At 39.5% G+C, this 27,475-nt stretch overlaps 1 protein-coding gene across 2 annotated transcripts in view; it reads left to right on the top strand.

The window, feature by feature from the left end:
• Positions 1–27,475, top strand: part of b4galnt4b (beta-1,4-N-acetyl-galactosaminyl transferase 4b) — an 82,570-nt gene that overhangs the window by 31,144 nt on the left and 23,951 nt on the right. For both annotated transcript variants that reach the window (XM_052562261.1, XM_052562262.1), the window contains exons 4-8: positions 13,480–13,578; positions 20,333–20,428; positions 20,766–20,856; positions 22,221–22,321; positions 24,158–24,225. In XM_052562261.1, the coding sequence (XP_052418221.1) occupies positions 13,480–13,578; positions 20,333–20,428; positions 20,766–20,856; positions 22,221–22,321; positions 24,158–24,225 (455 nt within the window). The remainder of the gene's footprint in view (positions 1–13,479; positions 13,579–20,332; positions 20,429–20,765; positions 20,857–22,220; positions 22,322–24,157; positions 24,226–27,475) is intronic.

Genomic DNA, 27,475 nt, shown 5'->3' on the forward strand with positions numbered 1-27,475 from the left:
TCTGTAGTTTATAACGTTCTGTCCTCTCCTGAAGAATGCCGTCAGGGACATTTGTCACATTGATTTTTACTAGTCTTCTGCACCCATGATTGATTTTCTAACCGTGATTAATACAACCCCTTGCTGTGTACTGCTTTGCTCGGGGCCACAAATAAGTCTTGCCTTTGCTTTGCTATTCTGAACCCTCAAGTCATTTTTAAATATATATATATATATATATATATATATGATGGGTCTTTGCGGTCCTCTTTCTCAGGGAAGGGGGTACGAGTTTGATCTAGACAGACTTTGTAGAACTTTTGTTGACAAGCTTGGAAATCCCACTCTTAAAAGCTCTCGTAGCAAACCTCGCTGAGGCCACTGAAATAACATGAAAAGTGATGGATCTAACAGTCTTGGGGTTTGCCAGAGCCCTGAAGAGGAATTTTAGGGTGTGAGAGATGTCTCAACAGATGTATGCTTAATAGATTTATTTTTATTTTTTTGGTCCAGCCTTTGGGCAGTATTCAGAACAACAACAAAAGGAGCCTCAGTGGACCGCTAGTCCCCATAGCTCAGTGAAAGATTATTTCTACTGTGAAAACTCATATCATTGTACTTTTGAGCCCACTGAAGGTGATATGAAGGCATAACAGTCAGGGTCATTACAAGACAAACAATATTCCCATAGAAATACTTGCTGGGATGTCAATCATGGTCAATCATGTTGGTCATTTTAAACAATTGGAAGACTGCTTATGTTTTCTTAGACCATTTTATATCTTCCTAATTCAATTTAATGCATAATTAGGAAGATACTGAATTAACACCAAGAAATCAACATAGTATTCTGTTTAATTCACCTACAGCTTAGCAAGTGTAGGGTTTCATATTCTGCTTAAAAACCTCTCAGAATATCGTCTTTTGATAAATAGTGCATTTTTTTTAAATTGCATATTATTTATTGTAAAAAATAATGCCAGAAATGCCATGGTGTAATCATTAAAGATGCAATATGGAAGATTTATTTATATATTTATTTATGTAAAAAAAAAAAAAAAAATTGTATTATTGAGAAAGTAAGTAAAAAATTATGTCCCACCTAGAAACGTGAGCTGTGGGGTCAGATCTTGTGGGAAAAATCAGTTTCACATTATTCACCTTTGCATAATTATGCCAAAAGTTACAGTACTCTCTTAATGAATACAATATACATTTCAATATACAATAGTAGTTCTTTTTAAATTCTGAAAACCATAAATAGATAGATAGATAGAAGTTTGACATAATTTTTCAATTAAAATGACAAACATTTTAGGCAGTGTTCACATTTCCTGTGAAAATTCAGGCATCAAGTAATTCTATAAAAATCTACTAGTATTTTTAGATCAAACGTCCTACAAGAGCTTGTAAGTTGCAAGTCTCTCAGGTTAGTTTTGAAAGAGCGCTATCCCGCTGTGAGATTTTGCGGAGCTGTACTCAGATCATTCAAAGAGTTCTAGTGCTACAGTGAGTCTGCTTTTCCTCTACTATCTGAAGACTGGCAGGATGAGTTGTGTGATCAGGGTCAGTGTTTTGTGTGTGTGTGTGTGTGTGTGTGTGTGTGTGTGTGTGTGTGTGTGTGTGTGTGTGTGTGTGTATGAAGGCACAAATAGTTGAACACTGCATTTGAATTTGTTCTTTAGATATGTTATCCTTTTTTAATTTCTTGTTTTGGGAAGGGAGTGTGCAAAGTTGTCATCTTCATGTTAAAACAATTCTCAGAACATACAGTAGCATTTAGAACTGTGCTAGCAGCAAAATGAAGAAAACAAAAATTGTGCAGTTGAATAAAATCACATTTAAAAATGCAAGACAAAAGATCACTTATGTTGTTTATGTCTAACGTATTGCTCCTCTGTTATTTACATCACCAAATGGAGCTCTTGTAAAAGTAATCACTGGAGTCCAACTTTATTTAACAGCAAACTGATATCAGCTGTCAGGATGCAAACCACTGTTTTTCTTCCTCATCCTATAGTCACCCTTTAGTGATCTGTGCTCTGGAGACAGATCAATGCATTGGCATGTCGAGTGGGGTTAAACCTCTAGGCTGCAGGAGAGTTCAAATGAAAGATGGAATAACATTAAAAGGTGAGATCAGAACAGACTCCCTGTACACCACCATGACTACAGGCATAGCAGCCGTGCCTGTTTATTTATAGACCCGCTTTTCTAAACCCCTATGTTGCTTTACAATCAGGATATGTCACAGTTTTAGGATGGTTTTCACAGGGCTGAACAAACATGTCAGAATTTTTTTATTATGGTGTGAAACAATTTGGTTAATTTTGGATTAAAACAGATTGCGTTTTATTTTTTAACAAAGTTATTATATCATTTTAAATGCAGTATGTAGATGTCATCATTTAATTGTTTTCAGCTGTCATTAAAAAGATGAGTTCAAAGCTCAAAGCATGAAGCATCGGGAGTGGAGTGAAAGACAATGAATTACCCATAATTTGCAGGTGTAGAATTACAATTATGTCTATGTATACCTGAAATCAAAATCAGGTCACATTGCATATCAGATAGATGGAAACTGTAGTTTTAAAAACTTTAGAGTACGATTTCATCTGTTAGATAACATGACCTTACAATAAAAAATAGTTACATGGCAATTATTCTTCTTAGGGTTAATTTTAGTATTTACTGCATAAATCACAAATTCAGTCTGTTAAAATGATTTAATGCACAATGATCAAACATGAATGATCAAGTGTTTGTATTAAAGAACATTCACAAACATTAATGAATGTTGTGAAAATATATTATTCACTCACTGTAAGATGTAACTAGATCTAACTCATGTTAGAAAACATTAAATCATTGTACAGTAAAGTCTATACAGGAGATTAAATGTGACTGTACTTGTATTTAATCCAGACTGTGTTCATATTTTATTTTAAAGGGATTTTAAAACCTGCTATAGATATTTAGCAAAGAATCACAACTAACTAACTAAAAAAAAAAAAAAAAAAAAAAACTTTTTCTGACGGACTGATATGTCAAACACTCTTAACCATATTTGTACATTCTTTAATGTGCGTATTTTGGATACACGGTTAATTTAAAAGCCTCTGGTGAGTAAAAATAGTAAATACCATTATGTCCTCCTGATTTTTACAGTAATAACATTTATAGGAGAATTAAATTGTTAACAAAGAAACGTCATTCTAATGCTCATTGTATTAGTGTTAGGTGCTCATATGCTTACGGTTAACTATGTATACACTAACGGTGGTTTATTTCAATCCGACATTCAAATTAAAATATGGAATAATATTCATAACTGAAGCTCTTAATGTTTAAAATGTAATTAAAACTTACCTTCTTGAACTTAATCGGGGTGTTTTGTTAGTTTTTGGATGTGTTACCTCCTCTTGAGGTTGTCACTGTTTTTATGAAGAGGTTGCCAGGTTTTCACAATAAAACCTGCCCAATCTTATTTTGAGGGGAGCCCCCCATTAAAAATCGCGTTCCAGGAATAAAATACCAGGGTTCCCCTGTTAAAATTCCTGGGGATAAATATCATGTTAATGGGGTAGTTTTTCAACCCACAGAGATGATAAACAAGCCGGGGCAACAGTGTTAAAGGAGAAACCTGGTACTGTAACATTTAAATTTTTTTAGGACTGACTTGGTACCGAAATACCAGGTCTTTTGATAACACTAGACTAGACAGAAAACAGTGAACAAAACTTAAGTAGGTTGGCAAATGAAGATAATTAACTAGACACACCTGAATCAAATGACACAATGAACGGGAGACAGAAACTAGGTCATACAGAGCACATGGGGAAAGAAAACACAACAAACAGTCCAGGGGTGTGACAGTTCACTCCCTCCAGTAAGGCATGACCCTGCACCACAGAAACAACAAAGGGAGGGATGGAGGGGGACTTAGGAGGAGGACAAAAGAATGGATATGGGATGGTGACAGGGGGATGGCAAAGGACTGGCAGGAAAGCAGATAAACAATACAGGTGGAGGTTCGGCTGGAGGACAGGCACTCGGAAGGAGGACGACATACAGAGTCCGGGGTGGAGATGACGGAGCAGCCAGGATGGGGATAGAAGGGACAGGGCAGATCAAATGGAGGAATGAGCCTTTTTGTTGGAGGAAGGGACCAAGGAAGATGGAAAATGGATCCAGGGAGGAGACAGGAGGGACTTGGAGAGGCCAGGTGGAACCCAGGCCACAGCCATGAGGGTTGGCCCACAGTGGAGCCAATGGAGAGAGGAGCCATGGTGGAGGAAATGCTAATGGCTCCAGGGGGCCAACCAACGTTGGCAGAGCAGGTGGTGGTGGAGCCTGAGGCGGAGACGGAAAGCCGATGAGCCAGGGTGTTGTGGATGATCCAGAGGGCAAGGGGGAGCAGATGGCTCCGGCGACCCAGATGGAGGGAGGGCTCTAGAAGGCCACGGTGGAGCTGGAGCAACAGAGCCAGAGGGAAGGAGGGACGAGGTGTAGCTGGAGGAGTGGAGTCCCGAGGCGGAGCAGGAGGTATGATAGAGCTGGCCGGAGCTGGTGGACTGATGGCCGGAGCCATGGTGGAGCTGCTTGGTCGAAGGGGCCAAGGCAGAGTCCGGGACTCAGGGGCTGGAGACTGACAGACTCGGGGCAATCCCACCGCACAGATGAGGGGCTTAGGGGGAGCTGAGGGGCTGTCAGGAGACAGTGGTGGTCATGATGAGGACTGGTACAGGGTTGGTGGGAGAGGGAGTTCTGGATGCTCAGGGGGCTTAGGGACGGTTTGTGCTGCCCACACCCACCATAAGCCCACTTCCAGCACCATGAGTGCCAGTGACAGGGGAACGACCTCCATGGTCACTAAAGTATAGGCAAACAGTTCAGGGCAGACAGATAATTCAAGGCAGATGGACAGTTCAATATAAAAAGACAGTTCAGACACCACATCGGTGATTGTGTCAGAACAGACAGATGATTCAGGGCAGACAGATAATTCAGGGCATGCAGAGAGTTCAGATGAAGGCGGGAGAGGAGGGGGCATGTCTGCATATGTTATCATCCTGAGTGCAGCCTCAGCTCACCCCTAGTACATGTTTAGCAGCCGGCTCATGCACCTGGACTGATGTCAATTGATCCTCAGCACTGTCGCTCTCCTAGGCGATGAGTTGTCGGTCGCAGCGTGTTCTGTCTCTCCTTCAGTGTTGGACTCAAAATGTAGCTCCACAAAGAAGGGTGGTTGTAGGCTCTGGGTTGAGCATAATAACTCAAAAGGAAAACCTAATAAACAAAAACAAAATGATGGGAAATGCCACATTTCTTTCACTTTTGAAGATGAAGATACATGCACATAGTATTTAAGTGTAAATTAAGTTTAAGTGTAAATCCAGGAAAAAACAGTCAAGAGACACACATAGCAAGTAGTGAAGTAGTAGACCGGACAGAAAACAGTGAACAGAACACCATACGGTATAAGTAAGTTGGCAATTAAGATAATTAACGTCTCGGTTACGTATGGTAACCCTCGTTCCCTGAAAGAGGGAACGGAGACGCCACGTCGGTGACCGACGAATATGGGATATCGCTTTGATAGACCAATCTACTTCGAGTGTAAACTAACTAGCCAATGCACATTGGCATGCAATTATTACATCCAGCTGCCGCTGATCACTGCGTGAGTATAAGAAGACAGCTGATGCAATGCATTCCAGTTTTTGCCGATGTGCCAAGCCAGGGACCCGGCAGCTCTGCGGTGGTACAGCAACCATGGCAACGGGAGGTGACCAACAAATATGGGATCCCTATCAAAGCACCATGGGTGCTGCCCCTTCCAGTGCCCTGTGCGAGCCGCCTGTGCCCCTATTAGGTGTAGGCCGGGGCTCAGAGAAAGTATCTCCACTCATCGTTGTCAAAGCACTACCTCACTGGGTGAGATTGGATAACACTGGGAAAACGTACCCGGTCCGCTTGGAACCAGGAAGCTGCGGAAGCCCCATCCTTCTGGAAGGAGGTCTCGGAGGCAAATACACATATAGCATCCGTTTAGGAGTATATGGAGAAATTTGAGGTGATTAAAAACCCTCTTGGGAAGGGAGAAGTCAGCCGGGGAAACATGGGCTCTAAGGCTATACCATGGACTATACACATACGAGTACCACTTAGGTTTCAATATGGAACCCACCCTTCCATGGTTTTCACGGATACATGATGAAGGCCTGGCGCCGGACGTTCCGCTGCATCCAGCTGCCTAGGGTGATGAAGGATCTTTGAGGGTGGAGGGTGGAGGGTGACCACTGACCAAGAACACCACTCGACGAACAGGTTCCACTTCAAGGCTTAAGAATGTCTTGTAGACGGTGCTCTTGCCAAAGTGATGGTGTTCGCTACCTCGTAGGGTAGGTCACCTAGAACCTCTGTGTCCTGTCCAGGGACCAGACATGGAGTTTCCAAAGGTCTGGACGCGGGTGCCAAATGGTGCCCCATCTCTGAGTCAGTAGATCCTTCGTCAGAGGAATTGGCCAAGGACGGGCTGTATCAAGGAGCACTAGTTCGGGGAACCAGGTCCGCGTGGGCCAATACGGCGCTAATACTGCGGATGCAGGGGGCTGCCCTCAGTGACAAGAAGGCTGGGGCACTGCGGCCGACAGGTGGAGGAAGCAGCCTCATGTATCGGATCGCCTCAGTCTGCTTCTGGGCAGCCGAGACTTGCTGGGCCAAGTTCTCGACTGCGTCGCCGAAGAGGCCGGTCTGGGACACAGGGGCATTGAGAGACCAGACCTCGTCAGTGTTCCTCATGTCTGCCAGACCCAACCAGAGATGGCGCTCATGCGCTACTGCCGGAAGTGGTTCTCGTCTGTCGGTCGCCAGAAGCAGCCCCAGATCTTGGCCGCGGCAACGGGACTCCGCCCCCCTGAAGGTAGCGGAGCCTGGTTCGCAGCTCCGAGATGGTTATATTCCCGCAGTGAGAACATGACTCATCCACGAAAGCCACCTCAGCGTGCTCAACACCCAGACACGTAAGGCAGCGATCGTGACCATCACTCGTTGCCAGGTAACGCAGGCTGACGCACCCATGAAGCTCTTTAGGAAATGCTCTTTTAGTGCTGAGGCACACAGAGGAATTGGCCGTTTGCAACACGACAGGGGTAGTGCAGCCTGAAGTGTGCAATCCACTTGACACAGGAACGACCGCCGCTGAAGCGCCATCTCGCCAACACACGAAGCTTCCGAGAGCATGCTGAACTCGTAGTTCACAGCAGACACAGTTGCGCAGTGCGATATTAACGCTTGGCTCCGAAGCAAAAGGCTGTAATGCATTGCACCTTCTGCCTTCTTATACTCACACAGTGATCAGCGGCAGCTGGATGCAATAATTGCATGCCAATGTGCATTGGCTAGTTTAGTTTACACTCGAAGTAGGTTGGTCTATCGAAGCGAAATCCCACATTCATCGGTCACCGACATGGCATCGAGAGTGACCGACTGAAAGGGAACTAGACACACCTAGTTAACCAAATGACATAATGAACAGGATACAAAAACTACGTCACACTGAACCAGAACCAGAAACAGACATGAAATCAAGTTTTATAGTTCCGAACAGAATCAACAGTTTGAAATCAGTTAATAACGTTATTTTATCGTTCCATTTAATATTTGAAATTTGCTGTCATCCAATCATGAATTCCAGTAGTACGGCATATGCAAATGTGACGCTGGAGCCAACGAGTGAAATGTCTGTTCAGCTATGAACTCATCATGGGCAAGACTCAATGGCAATGCACCGACATTATGGCCTGATTAAGACCAAATTGGGCCTGATGCTGCAGCGCAAAAGGGGCCTATTTTTTCTCAGCATTGGTGCATGTGCATTCGACACTCAAGCACCTGCATTTTTACACGAATACGGAAACTTTGATTTTGTGTTGAATGAGACCCAATTTTGGTTTCAGTTTCGTTTTAGCCTAAATTAATTAGGTTTGGTTTGTCATTAATACTATAATACGTAAATATATAATGCTTCTTATATTTGTAATTCTTGTGAGTCATGACTTTTTTTTTTTTTACTCAAAACACAAGTGTTTTATTTTGTTTTTTTGTTTTGTTTTTTTAACAATGCAGCAAAAAATGTAAATATCTTAAAAATACTTTGTCTTTAAAGTTCTGAAAGTTATTTATTTATTTATTTATTTATTTTTTTTAAGTAGCTTACATTTGGCCAAAATCTAGACAAGATGATGTATTGGCTGTGACTAGCGTTAGATCTCCTTTTTTCCTTTTCTTTTTGAGTAAAGAAAATGCTATACTTTATTATTATTATTTTTTTATTATTATGTAAATTATAGGCAAATAATATTGTTTATAAAAAATAACGCTTTCACCCGAACCGGTTTCGGAACGATAATAATATCTGAGGAACGCAGAACAGAAACGTTAAAATATCGATTCTGCTCAGAGTGAACCGATTGATTTTTTTTTCAAGCCCTACACAGAGCACATGGGAAAACAAAACACAACAAACAGTCCAGGGGTGTGACCGCATTAAAAAGTCTTACTGATGTAAAACTTTTGAATTGTAGCATATCTACAAATGTGACTCTGATTTATGCCTTGTTTACTTGTCACAGACATTGACATATTGTGTTTTCTTTAGTTTTTCTACTCTTGTAGTTTGTCTGTTCTACTGCTTTGTCTGCTCTAAAATAAAAAAAAAACCTTCGTCAGATATCGTCACAACAAGTAGGACAAATATTACCCATAAAACATTAGAAAGGAGCTTTCAAAAAATTTCCCAATTATATGTCCATCCTTATCTTTAGTTTCTGCCCTTTGAGGACTATCATCTTCCTGTTATCCTCATATGGACTCTTTTGTAGCTGATCTATTCGCTCGTGACTGATCGTCAGTAAAGCATGCCCCTACTGTCATATTCTGATTCGTCTGCATCTGTGTCCCCTGATTAATGGCAGAGGAAACATAAATTGAAAGCTGTCGTCTCTTGCGGATGAACATATCTATGTGTATAGTCCCAAGCAAACAAAATAATGATGATGATTACCAGCCCCCACCCCTTATATCGTCTGTCACAGCTAGCTCACAATAAATAAGCCTTGTCTTTTCTCGGCCCGTCCTGTCTTGCTAATGTAAATAAGGAGAATTCATTAACCTTGCTGATAGTCCTAGGATCTGTTTCCAGGGTGTTGGTGGAAGCCATCTGGTTATCATTGCTCTCTTGTCAGAGAGTGGAGAGGAGATCCAGAGCTCGTTATTTATGAGATCTGCCCTTGGTCTTACGTTGAGGTCAGATCTACCAAATACTTAGACAGCAGTGGCTTGCACCGGGCTTGCAGAACAGCAGGGAGGCCGATCGCTTGGACGCCATTAGCTGGGATGAAGCCTTCCTTCTGGACTGCATGACAGGGGCACGTAGCTTAATTGGGATAGATGAGCTTTTAGGCTTGTCTTCATTATTTTCTTTAGCTGAAAGTGACTTTAATTTGTCTTGAAGCCGATGCAGACAGAATACTGTACTAAAATTCTCTGTTATGTCTACAGCACTAAACAGACAGTGTGATCAGTGCAGACCAATTACAGAACAAATGACACTTATGAGTCAGTTATTTTGAGTGAATAAAAACATACAGTACCACTAGATTATTTTTAGTAAATAAAGCACATATCTAAATGTGAGGCTTAGAGAGGTCATGAACTGAGAAATCATAATTTATTTTTACACATAAGAGGTCACTGTACTACTAAATCATCCTCAAAGTGTAAAAACGCTTTTATTGGAGCCAATCTGCCAAAACAAATGTGGAATGTGCCACTTTATAACCCCTTTCAAACATAGAGTACTGGTAAATTTCTGGCTATGTGTGAACTGGACCTTTTTAAAAAACTGTAAATTTGTTCTAGTAATTAACCATTATGAGAAGTTGTAAAATTACCAATAAATTACTGGTAATCTGCCCTGTGTGAAGATTACCAGTATGACAATGTAAGAGTTCAGAACGTGCTGGCATAAGATGTCTGCAAATTTTTTTTAAATGTTTGATCATGCACTTTTTTTTGTTTTTACAATCATGAATCATCTTCCAAAAATACTCCTTCCGGTTTGTCACAAGTTTCGGAAAGTTTTTTTTCGAGTATGGCTCTGTGTGACGTTAGATGGAGCGGAATTTCCTTATATGGGTCCTGAGGCACTTCTGCCGGAAGAGTGCGCGCTCCCGTATAGCAGAGCACTGAGAGGCTGAGCACAGACATTCATTCACTGATCAGAGCGAGAGCGTCGCGAAATGTCACAAAAGAAGTGTGTTTTTGGTTGCCAGGGCAAGACAACCCTGCACAGATTACCAAAAGAGAAACAGCATTAAGGGACCAGTGGATGGAGTTTATTTTTACAGAGCATCAACGGAGTTGTGCAAGTGTTTTTGTTTGTTCCCTGCATTTCGAAGATGCTTGTTTTACAAACAAGGCCCAGTTTGACGCCGGATTTGCACATAGTTTATTTCTTAAGGATAATGCAGTCCCAACGAAAAAGGGTCACGATCGTGTGTTGGAACCGCAGGCGGTGAGTAAAACTGCTTCAAATATCTCTGTGTTGTTAACTTAGCTATCGGCGCGTAAGCACATCAAGTAAACAACATGTTGTTGCGATGTTGTCATCAAACTGCACTTTCCACATGTACAGCTTAAAAAAAAAAGAAAAAAAAAAGATGACATTAAGTGGAATTTAGTAATTTTCCAAAACCGCTAAGCAAATATATACAGTTTCAGTACATACCACATAGAGACGTCGTTGCTGATGCTGCTATTGTTAAATTTCAGCCTCTGGATCTGATTCTGGATCATAAATATACGCTGAATCTGACTGTTAGCCATGGTTTGTTTGGGATGATGTTTTTTTCCTCACGGTAATGTCACAGCTTCCAAACGCTCTCAACGCAAAAGCCTACTCTCGCTCGTGATTCTTTAGCTCCGCCCACACGACACGCCTCCAGCCGGTCGTGTTTTTCCGTGAAAAATCGGTACAGACTATCTTTCTCTTATGAATATAATAAAACTAAAGACTTTTTGGAGTTATGAATGATGCAGTACTACTCTATAGGTACTCAAGATTAACAGGATATTGAGTGAAAACGAGCATTTCACCCCCCCTTTAAGTGAATTTTACTGCACACGTGTAGAGTAAAAAAAAAAAGGCTTTAAAATATTTTAAGTATTAAAAATTACACTATAGATGAACAGGTAAAGGGCAGTGTGTATTTTATATATATATATATATATATATATATATATATATATATATATATAACCTTTTTGGCAACCCTGATATATTAATATATAATTTTACTTAGCTAGTTTTAGATTAAAGTGTTCGTCTTCTGTGTAAAAATAACTTTCCTGGGTATGTATTTTTGTAATAAAACAATTATGTTTCATAAAATTGTTACCGATAACATCTTATAATTATTTACATTAGCCTACCTTTGGGGTCTTTGCTAGTATTCCAATATCCTTATGCCTCAGTTAGCTAGTTATAGATTAAGAGTTGTTGTTAGATGACTTGCTGCTGTGTATAATAATTTATGTTGTTAAAATAGTATCATATTCTCTAAATACATTCTCTGCAGGATTATTTAGCTAATTTTCAGTACACCACATCAAGTGTGCCACTAAGTACTGACTTTAAATGTTAAAGTGTAAATTAACATCTGACCACTCTTGGGGGTTTGCTAATGTTGCAATTGAAAATCGTAGAAAGCTAAAAACATTGGTATGATGTAAGCAACACAGCTACAACAAATAAAATATGATAATGGGCATTTTAGATTTATAGTGTGTGAATAATCAAGCATTGACAATAATGAGTCATATTGGCAGCACCAAGGGGTGCTATTTCACCCGCACTGGACAGAGTCTGACAGCGCCGCTGCATGTCAGGCACGTCATCATCTTGAGACTGAGATTCAAAATTCTTGACTGAATAGTGTGGTTGAACACAGCTTCTACCTCCTAATTTTTCAGAATGCCACTTAGCCATGAAATCATAAAAAAATGCCTTTTAGGGGGTTAGAATATTTTTGTTTAAAGATCAAGTGACATTGAAGACTGGGGTAATTGCACAGTATTACCGTTTTACTGTATTTTTTTTTATCAAGTAAAGATTTCTTCAAAAAACATAAATTTACCAATCCCAACCTTTTGAACTGTAGTATGTTACCACATTTTTTGTTATCTAAGTATTGTTCTTTAGTGTAGAGACCAGTTGCATTGGATGGCATTTACAGTAAGCCACCTTTAAAGTTGTCAAAAAGTCAATGTAAACATATCTGTGTAAGACATTTTTGAAATGTGTTTATAATTGAAGTTATGTCTTCATCTGGTAATGGAATTACCTTTTCCCCCTAAATATTTATTCCTTCCAACTCCTAAAATTATTTTTAATGCAATCGTTAGGCAACAAGAATACTTTTATTTATTTATTTTCTATCCCATCCCTAATACACACACACAAACAAAACTTGTGTCAAAGTGTGCTAATGTAGCTTGCCTTTTCAGCAGTACGGTAGTACAAATACCCCGTTCTAACAATTCATCAAACCTTTTTGTAGTCATCCATGAACTTACAATGTAGGTTGTGCAATTCATTAGCCCCTACCCACTCAACGCGACAGAGACAGAAGTAAGAGCTTAAGTGCTTTTTCTGCTTTCAGCCCTTAACATCACAGTTTAATTCACAGGCAGTGCTTTTGAAGAAAGCTTGTGCTTGTTATTACATTCTGGAACTTTTCCAGTCACTTTAAATGTGATTTGTAGTGGCTCTCAGCTGGATGGAAACATTTTGTTTAATGTCTAGAGTAGTTCTTCATGTGGTGCAGTCATTGTTTTGATGGGGACTCATTCATAGTTCTATGTGGAGGATTAGAAGGACTGAGTGGGATTACTGCCGATAGAAGAGTAATAACTAAAAACCTACACACATCCTGCTGAACCTAAGAAATATAGAGTAAACAAAGTCAAAGTTGTACGTTATTTTACATTTAGGAAACACTGAATGTATGTATATATGTATACTGTGTGTGTGTGTGTGTGTGTGTTAAAAAAATATTTTTTCTGAACAGTGTATGGTAGTAAAGGGAAAATATGCATTGATTATACATTTTGAGTATTAAGTGTCAGTCTAAAGTAACTATCTATTTATGTTTGCTTTAAGTATCTAAATGTTTGACATAAGCAGCAATTGTGTAACAGTTACTTAAATGAAGCTAAACACAACTGGACCACATTCTAATTTAATGTAGTTAAGTTGTTTAATTATTAAGTAAATAAAATGACTAATGTATCTTCAATATCTATATTTAACACTCTGTATTTGGGGGTTGTATGGTTATAGTAAGTATAGCGCAGCCACTGAGTGTTGCATGAAAATGTCTGTGAAGCATCTCTTTATTTAGGGTCACTGAGCACTCCTTGTTCCTGCTGTTTCAGGGTGAAGAGCTCAATGGATCTGTACAGGAGAGCCGTGCCAATGCTGAGATGCGCAGACTCCTTGCCCAGAAGTTCCTCAGGTTGTCATGGAAACCAGAGGTAAAGCATGCTTTTATAGTGTTAGACACATACACTTTATTTTCCTACATACAAGAAATGTGTAGGATAATGTGCGGTGGTTTGCATTCAGTTTTCTCTGATATTAAAACTGCTTTTATCTAACCCACATTGACAGTGTGCAATTTAGCTGTGAATCTCTCTCTCTCTCTTTGTGTGTGATTTCCTTGGGGAGGCACATCCTCCCATAGCTCTGCATCCCTCCAGGAATCGTGCTAAAATTACATGAACAGGTGGCCGAAAAGACGAGAGAACAACAGGCGCTGTTTTGATGATGAACCAGCCAGATCTGCTTAGCCCTTCTATATTGTTCCAGATAGAAATGAATTAGATACCCACAAACACCTAAATATTAGGAATGAACACTCTGGCATTAATACAAATGACTATTAGTAGTATTACAGTCTCTCTCTGTGAGTGTCATTGTAGGAGCTGATTTTACCAGGCTGATGAGAATTTTCACACCAAGAGGCGACTATTTTTATATTTGACTTATAGCTTAAATCCTCAGAGGATTTGAGGTGACTTTTGTAATTTAAGTTAATTTCTCACTGGTTCTGTTCGTGAGAGCTGAAGTCAGTAGCATTGTCTGAGCCAGAAGCTCAAACAGAAACTACCAGAAACCTTATGGCCATTCAAACTGAGCCACTGGATTTTAAATGGAGTAAAAATAGGTTTGTATGGAGCTGAAAAAAAGTTAGTGTATTTGAAAATAAAGTAATATAATTATTGTTAATTAGTATTAATGTTGTCGTCTAATACGATGTAGCAGAAATCACAGAATTTCAAATCTGCTCCTTTCAATACAGGGTCATTTATTATTGGTGATTGCTGATGTCCAGTTCAGCTGTACATGTCTTACAGTTTTACTAAGAACTTTTAAAGGTGTTATTTATTTCCACATGATCCAGGTCTGCCACAAGTGCCTTATTAAAAAAATATAAATAAAATAAAATGAACAACTTAGAATTGAATCACTTACATATTAAAAGCTGATGTGTTTCCAGTATTTACTACATTAAAAATACTAATTATCTGTTTTGTAATTGTAATTAATCAGTGAAATATGATAAATATTTAAAAAGATAGTATTGTAATATATATTTCATACGTTTTTTCTACTCAGTCCACTTTCAGTGCTTATGAAGTTCCTTATTTGCAAGTCGCTTTGGATAAATAATGATGAAGTGATGTTTTCTTGCAATAGTTTTGCTTATTAAAGTATACACTACTGTTAAAAGTTTGGGGTACATTTTTTTGTACTTAAATTCAGTAAGAATGCATTCAATTAATACAAAAATGACATTTGTCACAGTAGTGTGCATCCACGAGAAAATGAGTATATCTGTTTATAAATGCATTAGAATGAATGCATTAGACTTCACTGAAACTACTGTAGAGACCCACAAGAACCATTAAAGTTTAATGCATGATCTTAAACTGAAGAAACTGAGGGCTTATATACTCAGGCAATGATAATCAAAGAAACAGGTTTGTACTGATCAAAAACCATAGTGACTAATGAGAACTCAGCCGGTACGGAGTCAAGGAGATGTAGACGCAGGGTAATGCGTAAGGCCTAAAGGGCCAAGGTGGAGCCACAGGCATGCATGACTGAGGTGAAGATGTGGGCTTGGCAGACCAGGGATGAGTCAGTATGAACGAGGGCAATGTTGTAACCAAAGGAAAGGGGGAGCCTGGCAGAGTCAGAGGGCTGGAAGGTTGAGGCTCAGCTGGAGACTTGTAAGTCTAAGGCAGAGTAACAAGGGAGCTCAGCGGAGCCTGAGGGATGACAAACTGTAGTGGAGCCAATGGAGACTGGGACTTGGAGGCTTGAGGTGCAAATTAGAGATCCACAGACCAAAGTGGAGCTGACGACTCAGAAGTCCAAGATGGACCCATACAGCAAGGTGAACCCACTGGATAAGCTGAGGGGCTGATGGGAGACAGCAGAGGCGAAGCCAAGAGACAGAATGGCTTTGGCCAAGGAGTAAGGCAGTTGGACAGGACCATACGCAGTGATTTAGACTTGAGAGCTGGGCAAAGCCAATGGTGATGAAGGTGACTTGTTGCTGGACAACAACTGTGACTTAGTGCTGGATGATAAAAGGATATTTGAAACTGGACTGAACCAATGACAAGGAAGACCCCTTGGAACTTGCTTGAACTAGCAGAGATGAAAATGACTTGGAAGACTGAACCAGCAGAGAGTGAGACAACCTGGAACAGTATGGGATCAGCAGAGATAATAGACCAGGAATTCTTATATCATTAATCTTAATAATTTAGTTGAGACCAAAATTCTTTCACATGCCTCAGTGTCAGGAGTGTGGGCAGAGCTCCAATCCACACTGACAAAATATGTCATAATATGCCCTAGACCATGAATCCTGATGCTGGCTCACACACCTGGACAGACATCACACTGGGCTCGGGCTCTGGGATGAACGTAGCCTCTGGTGAACACTCTAGCATTTTTTTTTAATGCAGGCTCTGACTTTTGCTCTGTAGGTGCATGGCTGAAGGCTTGCTGGGCTCTGGGGCTGGAGTGGGGCTGGCGTTGTCCTCATCAATGAGGGAGGCAGTGAACCAGTCACACTCCCTCAAAGATCTTCCATGGACAGCCGTGCCTTTGACCACTCATTGAGGCTAGTATGGAAAAGACGCAGTGAAAGCGGTCCGCGAAGTTGGTAAAGGGGACCAGAACAAGCAACTCTCTTGTGTAGCGATCCCCCTGCATCACATTTTTACTTGAAAATACTCATATTCAAAACACAAACTAAAATATTTTTGAAGAAATCTGAGCCTAATAAAATACAGTAGTCCTTGTGACATCAGCGGTTCAACCTTCATTTTATGAATCTATGAAAATAATTTTTGTGCGTATGGAAAGCATTTTTTTTTTTTTTTTCTCTTCCGGGTAAGTCTCTGCTGAGAGTACTACTACGCAGGTGTGTGCATTTCTTTGCTTGCAAACAAGGCGCAGCACATATGGGTTCTACGTCAGGATGCCAGCTCCTGCGTCAGCAACATCACACACATGCTGCAGGGTATTCACAGGGTATTCTGTGTAGTGGAAACTGACAAGGAGAAGTAGAATTGTTAAATTAAGTTATATTTTTCTTTTCTTTTAGCAAAAAAAAAAAAAAAGGAATTACAGATGAACCACTGATGTGCATGGACTATTTTAACAATGTCATTATTACTGTCCTGTCCCTTGAACACGGTAGTTGTGTTGTTTGTGTCGCTTCTGTTCTGAAGATGAATGTAGGTCTTGCGGGTTTGGAACAACATGAGCGTGAACTGTCACTTTAAGCAAGATTTTTGATATGCTGTTTCAATATTGTAGCCAGCTGCTGTGAAGCTCTTTTCTAAATACTGTGAAAACACTGAACCTGACTCCACTGTAGTATCACCAATCGATAAGCCAGCAATCCTTATCTCCTTTCCCCACCTCGTCGCCGTAGCAGGCTAGGAGACACAACACTGTGTGATAATGAAGAGACAATGATCAAAGAGGGTCCCTGACCACACGCTGCCCCCGAGGCTCCCTTCCTCTGAAGCCCTGTGACAGATGAGCTCCTCGTTCGACGCTGAAGTGTCAGGTGCAGGCGAACCCTCCAGGAAGCAATGGGAGCACGGAAGCTCTAGAGAGGCATGTGATTTAGGGAGTACCAAATGCCAGAAATAGCAAACGGCACATAGACGTACCCATTGAGTCCTTGTATTGCTCCTGTCTCACTGGAAATGTGTCGATGGTTTGTCAGATACTTATCCAGTATGATTCACAACAAAGGAAAAAAATACCCCAGTGCAGAGATAACCTCTGTTTTTATCCGATGATTTATGTGCTTCCCTCTCTGTGTTATTGAATGTCATTATATGGCCAGTAGGAATAACCAGGCTGGGAAATCTATCATCGGGGCTTGGGCTGGAAGTGCAGCAAGATGACTCTGACAAAAGATCTCAGGCCTCCACACTCCATATGCTGCAGTATAAGATACTCTTATCATGCACTGAAGAATATATTTTAAAGTTACTTAAAATTCAGAGATAAAGGGAAGATGAATGCTATTAATTTTTGACTGATATCAAAAGATTCACAGGTATTTATAGCACACCTAATTCTAACAAGCACATACAAGTCTATTACTGATACACAATGGGACTATTTAGATCTTTTTATCATACCTCTAAAGGATTGTGGAAGTAAATCACATTTTTTCATGATTTATAGTGCATTTGTATTACACTGCAAAGTTTTATATAGACGCTGTCACAGTCTCCTTGTTTCCCCTTGCGAAAAACAAACCAGGGTGACAGTTATTCATCTATTCGGAGCATGTGAAAATGTAAATAGTACACTTGATAATGCCATGAGCTAAATCCACCTTGCCACCTGTGACCGCATTCTACTCTCTCTTCTCCCTCGACTGAACTCTTGCCATCTATGAATGTGCCATGGCAATGGAGTGGCACAGCTTAGTGTGCCCGTGACAGCTGTAACCGTCCCCAAGATTATGTGGCATCCTGTCCGCCCACTCTGAGTGGGTGGGATTCCAGTCCCACCATCTACACCAGCTGCAATTATAGAGGCTAAATTTAAACGTGGCTGTGCAGCGAGAGACCTAAACAACTGACAGAAGGGGCGAGAGCAATCTAATGTGAGCTCACCTGCGTGATGAGTAATGCCCGTCTCTGTCACCACCACCAGGAGCATTACAGAAAGATAAAGGGTGGGATGAGAATTTGGTACATAAAGATTTGCACAGGCTTACACATTTCCTGCTAAATCCCACCACTGCTGCACCAACTCATAAACTCTTCATTAAATCATGAGCATGAAGTAGCTGGAAAAGCATTGCCCAATTTTCCTGTTTGTGACCATTTGTGTTTCCTGAAAGCATTGCTGCGTATCCAATAGACATTTAATCACTCTGAAAACTCTGTGAGCATTGTGCCGCATCCAGCTTATCGGTCCAAAACATGATAATTATACTTTCCCTCATTCTTAGGAGAAAAATATATTATTGATATAAGGTCACTACATAGTTAACATTGCAACTGATGTTATAGGAATAATTTTAATAGTTAATAGAAAATTGGCTTAAAATGTACTCAAGCCATCAACGATGAGTTTGTTTCTTCATCAGAACAAAATTTGGAGAAAATTAGCATTACATCACTTGCTCTCATGTGGTGAATGGTGCTGTCAGAATGAGAGCCCCAACAGCTAATTAAAACAAACTTGTGCACATCTATTTCTTTCAAATCAAAGAGGTTTCTAATAACAAGAGAAAGGTTTCCGAAAGCATTCTCATTCCCATTCTCTCAGTGTTGTGCCCCCATATGGCATTTGCCAGTAAGTGACCAACTACACCATTAAAAGCAGCCAAACCTCGACCTTTTGGTTAAAACCTGAACTCTTACTTTAAAATGCTTGTACTGACATTAAATTGAAATATTTATGGTTCAATTACTGTTTGCTCTCAACCACCTTATCGCTCTCTCTTGCCTTTGGGCTAACGGCATATTCACAGATCCAATTTCAGATCTGTTTGTTGGTGGGCTGTTCTGTGCATAATCTGGGTCTGTGTGGAGGCCTGGGGCCCTGTTCTCACCTCTGAATCAAGTGTTAATTCAGCCACCTGTGATATATTAATAGACATCCCTTTTATGGGCTTATGGTTTTATAGTAGCATTATACTTTGAATTGCATGATAGAAAACCCTTTTTCAATGGCATCAATTAAAATTGTGACCTTAGTTTTTTTTGTTGTTGTTTTTTTCCTGTGGTCATTGCTATTTTGTGCATGTAGTACACAAAATATAGTATACATTTACAGCAAATGGGCAATGTGCAGATATTCTTCCTTGACCAAATAAGTATTTGTCGTATACAATACCAGGACTGCATTTCCCAAAAGCAACATAAGCAGAAGTTGATCATAGAACCATTGCCACCTCTTTGATCAACTTAGTCCATGATGCTTATGAAAAATGCAGCCCAGGTTTATTTGAACCTTGATAAGGAAATGAGCTAGATCAGAGGAGTAATGCAGAAAAGAAAAAGTAGAAGAATTGCATTGGTTTAAACAATGGATCAACACTTTGTGATAGACAATAAATTCAATATTGTCATTAATACACTGTAAAAAAATACTTTTTTAACATTTACATTAAAATATCGGCAGCTGCTTGTGGTTGCTGCTTAATAATCGTTAGTAAAGTAGATGCTAGATTTAGGTATTGGGTAGGATAAAGGGATTTAAAATATAGTCATGCGTAATAAGGCAGTATACTGTGCTTTATAAATATTAATAAATAGTCAATATAATAGTAATATGCATGCTTATAACCTACTAGTTAATAGTGAAAACTAGTCCTTAAAATAGGGAATTCTGGGAATGTCAGTTTAAGTTTCTTTCTTTTTTTTTTCTATGATTATACAATTACTTTTTCTTTTTCACTTCCAAAACCCCCTATTTTACTATTACTATACAATACTATTACAGTTATGCACTATATATGGAGACTTACTGTTAACAAATAAACAGGTATTTACTGTAACGCTTTGACTATTAAAATACAATAAAAAATTACATTGTAGTTTATATTGTAGTTCATAATATAGTTTATTTTATATTTCATTTTTAAATCCCTGGACTGTTTCCTTTAAATGATGCTGGTTACACGTGCAGAAAAGGCTGATTCTCTCTCTTTTTGTTCTCTGTCAGTATAAAGGTCAGGCCAATCTGCATGTGTTTGAAGACTGGTGTGGCTCTTCTATCTCCCAGCTCAGGAAGAATCTTCATTTTCCTCTCTACCCACATGTAAGACCAGACACTGGAAGAAAGAGTTTGATAGAACAATTACGATTGACCTGCTTGTTGGACTCGGAAATGTATTCTGGATCTCATTTTCAGTATTTTCAATGAACAAATCCCAAATGTTGTCTTAATATTTCAAGAGGGGCAGGATGTGTTACAGACAGAGATATAATATCTGTTCTTTTCACCTTTTCATTATCACTAAAACAGTGATTTGGAGCTGTCTGTTTATTCTTCTTAGAAGCCATTTTGAGGTGTGATTCTGTGAATTAGTGTTAGTGCCTTGGGTTTAAGGGTGAATAGGGGTACAAATGCTTTTATATTTAATTCTTCCCTACAGACCAGAACCACGGTGAAGAAAATTGCAGTGGCTCCAAAATGGAAGAATTATGGCCTTAGAATCTTTGGATTTATTCATCCTTACAAAGATGGTTAGTGTACATTACATTATTACTGCTGCACAAAAATATAGTACACAGTTATTTACAAAACTTTGAAACATCATGGATTTGCTCTCATCTTAATTACAATCAAACACATGCTCAATAATTTCTAGTGCCTAAAAAAATTGACAATATGTTATGCTATTGCTTTGCATTCATGTCCAGGCTCCATAACTAAACCAGTCTTAAATAGTGTGAAAAATAGGAAACAAGATTGACTCTTGGCTTGAGATAGCAAGGACATCCTTTAAAATAGATGGATTGAATATAAAACTGTCATTCCAAAACACAGAGTTTCTTCCATCAAAGCACCATGTGGTTGATGTTCTCATTTTTGCATCAATGTCATGCTACATGATTCAGTTTGTTATAAGTTTAGGATCATAAACAGATGGCTTGATATTCAGTTGTAGCATTTTATGATATAACTTGGACTGCATTGGTCCCACAGGGATCTCAAGCCATTCAGGTCTTTAGACAGCATAGCAGATCCAAATCATTATATTGCCTCCAGCCTGTTTCACAGCTAATTGTTTTTGTATTGGACTGCAGTGTTTTGTTTTCTCCAAATATACTGTGTACATTTATTTAAAGTGTTTTGTCATGTATCCATATTTTACACCATATTTTCTTCTAACCTACTATGAACTATATTTCTGTTCCATGTTTCATAAACACAGGCATTACTGAATGCTAAAGAGTTTTCCTCTTTACTGTACCCTTCAGTTATTTTTAATCTAATAAAAATATGTATGTTATGTGTTCATAAAAGTTAGGTCATGTTAGTAATTATTAATGCACAATTCCTTCAAACACATACAATACATATACATTGGTTTCTTTACGTTCAAAGTGTTCCACAAAGCAAGTTTGAGTGAGGTGTAAGAAACCTGAATGTTGCCCAAGCTGACGTCTAAATGCACACAGTAACTGTTATTTCAATAGATCCCCTACAGTCAGCAAATTCTGCACGCTCTGCCTAACCTGATAAGAAAAGCTGCTGTGAGGACTACTATATGCATGCAGGCGTGCTCGTGTTTGCTGGGGAAAAGTTATGAGATTGTTTTCATTAGCAAATAACTAGAGTCGCTGAATCAGGGTTTGACTGGAGCGCACAAGCTCACAAGACAATAAGAGAAGGAAAAGCGATTGTCAGTTTGAGGAATATACTGGAGAAGAACTGACAAGCAGAATGAAGGCACTGGAAAGCACTACGGGGTTTTAGACTGCTGTGAGATATCCGTGAAGGACAAAACAACATCTTATCAAAGCAAGCTTAGAATTCAGAACCTGCAGGTCAGGTCATAAGGTTATACAGTACATCTCTTTAAATGATCAATTATTTATTTCAGGGGATTTCCAGTTTGCCATAGCATCGGATGATAACTCTGAACTGTGGCTAAGCTCTGATGAAAGTCCGCTCAATGCCCGGCTCCTGGTGTACGTTGGACAGGTGTGTACTATGATATATGACCCTTAAATAAAGGGCTGCACTTCTGATGTATCTGTCTGTCTTTACAGTGGAGATCAAAATGATGGAACATCCTACATTTTCCTTTATTTCATATTTTTTGACAAACTCTATTTAACTGGCAGCATTCTTCCCATTTTCAATGAGATTGCAAGATGGAGGGCCTCTCTAAAGCGAATGAAAACTTGTGACAGGAGCTTGTCTAGATCAAGGCCAAAGTTGAGAAGTTGGTCATTCCAAATCTGAGATTTCTTGAATATTGCAGCTTTACAATGACACTAATTTATTAAAAGTCCCCCAAAAAAGCTAGTTGTCCACAAATGCACAAGAGGAGAGGATAATGAAGAGACTCTCAATTGGGAATCGGTTCAGCGCTGCAGCTGGAATTGTGTGCCAGTTCAATGCTGAACAGAGTATGGATCTCTCTGCATGTGAAGGAGATGTCGGACATACCCCGTGTATACACTGGACGCGAGCGGCACAGTGCGACAGAATACTATAGAACTCATTATAATTAATAATGCTGTATACACTGGATGCAGCGTGGTGCAGCGCAACAAATCCCTGACAAAACTGCTGCTGTGTTCTGTTATTGACTTACTGACACACATTTCTAATGATTTCCAATGGTCTATTTGTTGTGTCCAGTGTAGACAGACTTTAGAGTTGCGGTGGAGAGACAACTGTCAAGTCCGTTGTAGACACGTCGTAAAGAGTGAACGATGCAGTGACAAAATCTCTCATCAGTAAAGAAAATCTAAAGGCTAAGCTCACCTTTGCTGAGGAGCATTATGTGTGTACAGATCATAACTATTCCAATGTTCACTTTATTAATGAGAGAATGTTTGATTTATTAGGGTGCGATGGGAAACATTTTATTTGGCATCAAACTGGAAAAGACTGAAGCTCGAGTGAGTAAAGAAGTCAGTGAAAGATGTAGGAGGAAGTGTATGTTTTCTGCAGCAGGAGTTGGTCCTCTTATACAGATACGTGGCAGTGTGAAAGCAAGTGTATTTTCTTCAGCAACATGAAGTTCCTTCTCTGCAAGCATCTCCCAATCAGCCTGCAATTCTCATGCAGGGCAATGTCCCCTTCAAATTTCAAAACGGATGGACGGGCCAGAGGCCCGATCTAGACTCGATTGAGAATATCTGGAATATCCTTGGTGACGCAGTTATGGCTAAGAAACCCACTACAGTCCACCAAACTAATGAAGAGATTGAAGGAAGAGAGGACCAAAATCACATCAGCGCAGCAGGAGCCTGTATACTTCCTACTAATTTCCGACAGCTGTAATCTGTAGCTGTAATCTGTAGTTGTAATCTTCTTTTGTGCTACAGTGGTTACTGTTCTCTAATTTTGTGTTTTTGTTGAAATGCCTTTGAAAACGTGTAAGTAGAACAGTGGTATACCTACAGCGGATATTCCTTTATTCCTTCATTGAGTCATGAAGATTTACATGAAGTATTGTTCTCTAATTTTGATCTCCACTATGTTCTGCCTGTCTGTCAATATGTGATTATATCTGTGTCTCTGTCTGTCTGTCTGTCTGTCTACTTCAAATATTTAACTTTTCAAACTTTCACACAAGGATTTGTCTAGCCAAAATGTAAAGTTTGCCATGACATTACTTTCATTTTATTCTGCTTCCTCACATTCAAATTCAAGTCTGCTTCCTATTTTCTACCGTACAGTAATTTAACTTCAAATTCAGGAATTTGATTGGAATTCAAAATGCATTCTCTGTTCAATTCTGAATAGTGTCCTGTGTGTGTGGCTACAGATGAGTTACAGTCTCTGTTGTCTGTCATAATGTAGCATGGCTCAGAGTGGACAGCTCCAGGAGAGTTCAGCAAGTTCAGATCTCAAACTTCCAAACCTGTGCGGTGAGTGTCATACAGCATATGTTTCCTGGATTTATCACCATAATTAAATGCATATTAGGAGAATATGACACAGTGGATTGTCTTAAGCATGGAAAGGTACTTGCCAGTACCTACAGTAAATATTGAAGTTTAATCAAAATCTGGCTGAGCAGCAATGAGTGAAACAAGATGTGCCAATCACACAGTTATGGTAAGTAACACATTTTCACATCACAGGTAATTCTTTTTTCTTCTTCATTTTTTCACTTATGACATTCAGCAGCAGGTATGAACATGCAAATGCATCCCATATCTATTGTGATTTTTAAAGTGAGTTTAAATGCCATCAAACTTTGTGAATGTGTAAAAACATACAAGATATATTCAGCCATTCATTATCAGCTCATTAAATCCAGCTGTGTAAACCACATGCCTGTAACCAATGTAAGGTTGTTATAAGACATCGACGACAGCACATGCTCAACTTCACTGTTAAATGAACAAACGTCAGGGGGAGTTACTAAAACAAGCATGCTGCCCAATAGGTGTCTGTACTGCCAGAGTGACTGTGAATCACAAGGGACACATTAAATAGTAGTTTGTCAGAGTGAAGTGTCATGTCGTCCGTTTTAATCGCCCTTGTTGGTCTTCTCCAACCACTGCTGATTGGTGCTTCAGTGTGAGTGGTGTGTGGCATTGAATTATTCATCAGCAGTGTCAGTCTAAAAGCGAGCATGTACACGTTCCAGAATATTTCAGTGCCAATAAAAAAATGAGCATGCTTATTGGCACTCCAGAGGGAAACGCAGAGAAATGCCTCCTCTTTTCACTGAGCTTTGACAATGGCCTGGCACTGGTTCAAACTGCCACAAGAGTGTCTTTGATATCCTCTGCTTTTCTAGTTGAGGATGTCAGGATTTAAACTTTTTGACTTCTATGCTACCCAAGTTAGACGACTTTCTGTCTACCTACCTCAGTTCTCTGTTTGCTTTCATTTTGCCCTTCGATTGGAGCTTGTTAGTTTGGTGACACAGAGCAGAGTAGGTCATTGCATCGTAAAGACTAATGCGCTGGATTTTAGGGCATACACAGGGCGGACGTCTGACAGGATCATCTGTAAATCCCCCAGTTGCTGGACAAATAATGCACTATTAATGATCTTTTTTGAAGTTTTATCAGTTCTTTGAATGCTAGTGTCTATAACGTATGATAATCATGAATGATTACATGCAAGATAATGATTTAAAGAAGGCATAAAAAAATATTGTGCATAATTTACATAAGATTAAATTAGTGTTTAGTTGTTTCTGTTTATGTGGATCAATTTGGATTATGTAGTAATTAGCATAATCCATGGTACATAATAGTAAAGCTATAATACATCCCTAAATCACTTCTATATAAAGGCTTTCCACACAAACTCTGCTCAGTCTATATTGTGCTTACATTTTCTCTCTTTTTCTGTATAGATGTAGTCTCGCCCAAGATGACATTCAGCAAGATTTTTAAGAGTACCACTCTGAGGACCAAAATGAAAAACCCCTTATATAGAGGACTAGCCTACTCATTATTGACCGCATTTTTATGCAGAACCTATTTTTTTATTTTATTCTGAAATAAGACTGTATTATAGTAATAATAGTGCTTTTCTGGGCACTCGAAGCACTTTACATAAAAGGGGTAAATCTCCTCAACCACCACCAGTGTGCAGCATCCACCTGGATGATGCAACGGCAGCCCTATTCAGCCAGAAAGCCCAGCACACACCAACTTACTGCTGGAGAGGAGACAGAGTGATGAAGCCAATCAGCAGATATGGGGATGGTTAGGAGGCCGTGATGGTCAGCGGCCAATGGGCGAATTTAGCCAGGATGCCTGGGTTACCACCTCACTCTTTTTTTGTAGGACATCCTGGGATTTTTAAAGACCACAGAGAGTAAGGACCTTGGTTTGATGTCTCATCCGAAAGACGGTGCTTTTTGTCAGTATAGTGTCCCCGTTACAATACAGACCACAGGGTGAGCACCCTCTGCTGGCCTCACTAACACCTCTTCTACAGTGGGCAACCCGTCTTAGGCTGCAGGGTGATATGGCTGCTGCAGTGGCGGCTCCAGACAATTTTGATTGGGGGGGCAATGGGGGGGTCCTGGTCTTTTCAAGGCGGGTCTCATGAAAACCAACAAAAATACAGTGGACATGGCTAATAACTGCATATTTCTGCTACTAAACAAGAAAAACACCTTTGCAATGTAAACAAATGACAGGCTATATTTGTTATTCATATCCTTCACACTGCACTTTCATGTCAGGTATATTATGCATTTTTATTGACATTGATATTTTTACATTTATTTCCAGATAGATATTATTGAGTTTACAGGCTAAAGTGGTCTTGCTGTTGTAAACACTGTTGCTATTGTAGAAAAAATATTTGCATCACATTTAAAATATAATTATATTTTAATTCATTTCTGAATTGTTTTTATTTTTATAATGATAATTCAGAGAATGAGAAAATCTGTATAAGCCTTACCAGTGTTGTGATAATTATTTTTACGTGTTAAAAATAAATAAGTACTGTAATATAATAAAAGTTTATTCAAATAACATAAAAAAGACCAGACCCCTCGATGCATGTGAAACTTTTCTCCCTCAAACAGCACGCTAGTGTTACTTCTACACTACAGCAAAGAGTATAGAAGTTACTTCTATACTCTTTGACTACAGGCTACACACTGCAATATAAACAACGTATCTGCATGTTCTCACATCACATCGTTCTTGTAAAATAAACACCAAAGTAAATAAACACCAAAATCACTTCGCTGAGAATGAAACACCACTTACCAGATGCCACGATTTTGAAAATATCCTCTAGCAATTAAAAAATGGGCGTGCAGCATGAGGTATCTTCCTGGTTCGATGAGGTCGTAGTCAGGTGAACGGTCATCATGTTGGTCATTTTATTTACGGCTAAATTATTATTAATAAATTGTACTAATATGATGATTGGGCGTGGGCAGGCATTTACAAAAGTTTATGTTATTACAAAAAAAAATGAGGAAATTTTGCTTTGACAAAAGGGCACTTAAGGGGCAAAGGAGCAGGTGCTCAAGTGAACCGGTTCTTTCGGACAATTCGATCAAATAAACCAGCTGAAAAAAAAAATGGTTCACCCAGGCCCGGCTGCAGGATGAAATTACTGAGGGGGCATGTGAAATTGTTAAGGGGGCTTAACTTTATTACACCATCAATGATTAATACACACAGT

The sequence above is a fragment of the Carassius gibelio genome, chromosome B7, assembly GCF_023724105.1.
Source record: "Carassius gibelio isolate Cgi1373 ecotype wild population from Czech Republic chromosome B7, carGib1.2-hapl.c, whole genome shotgun sequence".
Classification (NCBI taxonomy): Eukaryota; Metazoa; Chordata; class Actinopteri; order Cypriniformes; family Cyprinidae; genus Carassius; species Carassius gibelio.